Source organism: Rhagoletis pomonella, unplaced genomic scaffold, assembly GCF_013731165.1.
Source record: "Rhagoletis pomonella isolate Grant_MI unplaced genomic scaffold, Rhpom_1.0 Rhpom_scaffold_00004, whole genome shotgun sequence".
In the NCBI taxonomy this organism is placed as follows: Eukaryota; Metazoa; Arthropoda; class Insecta; order Diptera; family Tephritidae; genus Rhagoletis; species Rhagoletis pomonella.
Window position 1 is genome coordinate 59245429 of NW_023458558.1, and position 1316 is coordinate 59246744.

The 1316-nt window shown below is 34.7% G+C and overlaps 2 protein-coding genes across 4 annotated transcripts in view; both read right to left on the reverse strand.

Annotated features, from left to right (window-relative positions):
• LOC118737886 (phosphoribosyl pyrophosphate synthase-associated protein 2) overlaps nucleotides 1-1316 on the reverse strand; it is a 145754-nt gene that overhangs the window by 33138 nt on the left and 111300 nt on the right. The gene's annotated exons all lie outside the window — the stretch shown is intronic.
• The window catches only part of LOC118736735 (sodium-independent sulfate anion transporter-like), an 11096-nt gene that overhangs the window by 3717 nt on the left and 6063 nt on the right, over nucleotides 1-1316 (reverse strand). Inside the window, exons 5-6 of the mRNA XM_036466751.1 lie at nucleotides 1180-1193; nucleotides 1066-1136 (exon numbers count right to left, since the gene is read on the reverse strand). Coding sequence (XP_036322644.1) covers nucleotides 1066-1136; nucleotides 1180-1193 — 85 coding nt within the window. The remainder of the gene's footprint in view (nucleotides 1-1065; nucleotides 1137-1179; nucleotides 1194-1316) is intronic.

Below are 1316 nucleotides of genomic sequence, written 5' to 3' on the forward strand. Positions count from 1 at the left end.
TGTCGTAACTGATATACTTTTCCTTGAAGTATTCGAGAACAATAAAACAAAAAACATATGTTTCACGACTTTGACTTTGCAATGATTGCACCGGCACACAAAAAAAAAAATAGTGTGATGTGCATTTGACCGGACCTTATGCATTTCCCGCATAAACAAAGAACAGCGAACACACACACGCACTTGTATTGCACTCCCGGCCAAAACAAAGTGCAGCGAATACACACACGCACTTGGGTTGACAAATAATTCGCTCGTGCTTCATTGGGTATGCATTTTTTTATGCACTTCTCAACTGCCGCAGAACAAAACCTACTAAAGTAGTTAATTGCTGGCACCCCAAATCATGCTCAACAAATTCGCATTCTGCGGGTCGAAATAAATAACCATAGGTAGGTCCGGTCAAATGCACATCACACTAATTTTTTGTTTGTGTGCCGGTGTTGTCAGCTCAAATAATTTTGAAGTGTCGCAATTTTGTCGCTAGAAAGTTTTCATACAAAAGTATTCAGCTGAGTAGCCAGCTTTGCGATCTTTCATGAATCCCGCTAATAATAACATAAATATTTACACACACACATACATATTGACGCAATAAAAATTAGTTAATCCATTGCAATGGTTTGCAATGGCATAAACCAAAATAAAATACAGTGAGATCCCGATAGTTCGCAATCACAAGGGTACCAGTAATATTTTACGAATTAATGAGGCTTTCGAATTAGAGAGATTGCGTTTTTACCTGAACAGGAAAAATACATACAAAATATGGCAAACGAGTATCTTAAAGGTAAACGTAAACGTTATAGTTATATGTTTTATTTTTGCGAAGTAAAGTTGCACAGTATTCTGCTTTGCGTTCCTATTACGATTTATAAGAGGTTTAGCATAACTTGCATTGTTAAAAAAAAAAAAAAACGAATTACAGAGGGCACCAAAATTTATGGAAAATTTGCGAATAAATCAGTTTTTTTCCAGGGTTCAAAGGGTTGTGACCAATTATTGATATTTTCGAATTAACGCTTATTTAATCAGCTGAAGATTATTTCGTGTCGCACCTTATACCTGCAACTGTGTTTCGAATTACTGAAGATCATATTCGCACTTCGATTCCAATTGTATCGAATGCAGGTAGACTAAATATATGATTAAATAAAATATGGGTATTTCCAAACTTACGTTACGTGACACTCCTACGACGAAATGTTAAAAAATTATATTGAAAAACTCAAAATTTTAAAAAGGTTTATCTAGTTTGCACTGCTATTCAATTGTCCTTATTCAGTAAAAAAAAGACAATTACAATTGTTGGTAGT